General features: G+C 43.3%; 1 protein-coding gene across 1 annotated transcript in view; it reads left to right on the top strand.

Moving 5' to 3' along the window:
- The first annotated feature begins 474 nt into the window (after positions 1 to 474).
- The window catches only part of GRXCR1 (glutaredoxin and cysteine rich domain containing 1), a 41,558-nt gene continuing 41,192 nt past the window's right edge, over positions 475 to 840 (top strand). Inside the window, 2 exon segments of the mRNA XM_009641248.2 lie at positions 475 to 589; positions 592 to 815. Of these exon segments, the coding sequence (XP_009639543.2) occupies positions 475 to 589; positions 592 to 815 (339 nt within the window).

The following is an 840-nucleotide window of genomic DNA, read 5'->3' as shown; positions in this document are numbered from 1 at the left end:
GTCACAATTTTCACCACAGGTGTAATGAACATAAACAGCTTTGACTCTGCAGATCTTGTAAAAACCTCTTCATTTTTGCCTTTCTTAGCAAACAAAATCTGCATTCATATAAACTTCTGTAATTTCTGTTATTCTGTTTATCATGTGTGGGTTTGAATTTTTATTTTACTCAGTGAATATATTTTCTACCTTTCTTGCTTTCTTCCTTAGTGCTAAAAAGTACACAATAGCTTTTTAATATTTGATGGATGGGATCGTTTTACAGGTTTTAGTTTAAAGGTAACCATAGCACAAACGCATCCATTATTAACTGCAGAACGGCAGTGTAGCTTCTTGGGAACCCTCTTTAGTTTAATATGAGAACCCCTGTCAACAGAAAACAGCGCTGATATTGTTGTCAAGTGTGACAAACTGGCAGATGCAATGGGCACCACGCTGGAACAATGCAAACTGCTTATATCAATGGAAGAGGTGATGTTTAAAAGTGAGATGAAGGCGGACAGTGAGAGGCTGTCGAGGAAGGTTCGGTTCCGCGTCGCGTCCTCGCACAGCGGGAGGGTGCTGAAGGAGGTGTACGCCGACGGGGAGGCCGGTTGAGTGAAGTGGATGGGCAGCAGAATGGACACATAGGCTCCGAGTGCGAAGAAAACGAGAATGAGCAGGATGACTTGCTCATTTTAGTCAGAGCCACTAAAGAGAGGGGGTTTGGTACAAAGCGAGTCAACATCCTCAGCAAAAACGGCACAGTCAGGGGAGTCAAGCATAAAGTCAGCGCTGGTCAAGCTCTTTTTGACAATTTGGCAAAAGTATTTCAGGTAGGTGATGTGATCCTGCTGGCTG

Source organism: Egretta garzetta, unplaced genomic scaffold (genome assembly GCF_000687185.1).
Source record: "Egretta garzetta isolate BGI_Z169 unplaced genomic scaffold, ASM68718v1 scaffold256, whole genome shotgun sequence".
Classification (NCBI taxonomy): domain Eukaryota; kingdom Metazoa; phylum Chordata; class Aves; order Pelecaniformes; family Ardeidae; genus Egretta; species Egretta garzetta.
The sequence above is the reverse complement of the archived record's forward strand: the minus strand, read 5'-3'. Positions and strand labels throughout refer to the sequence as shown.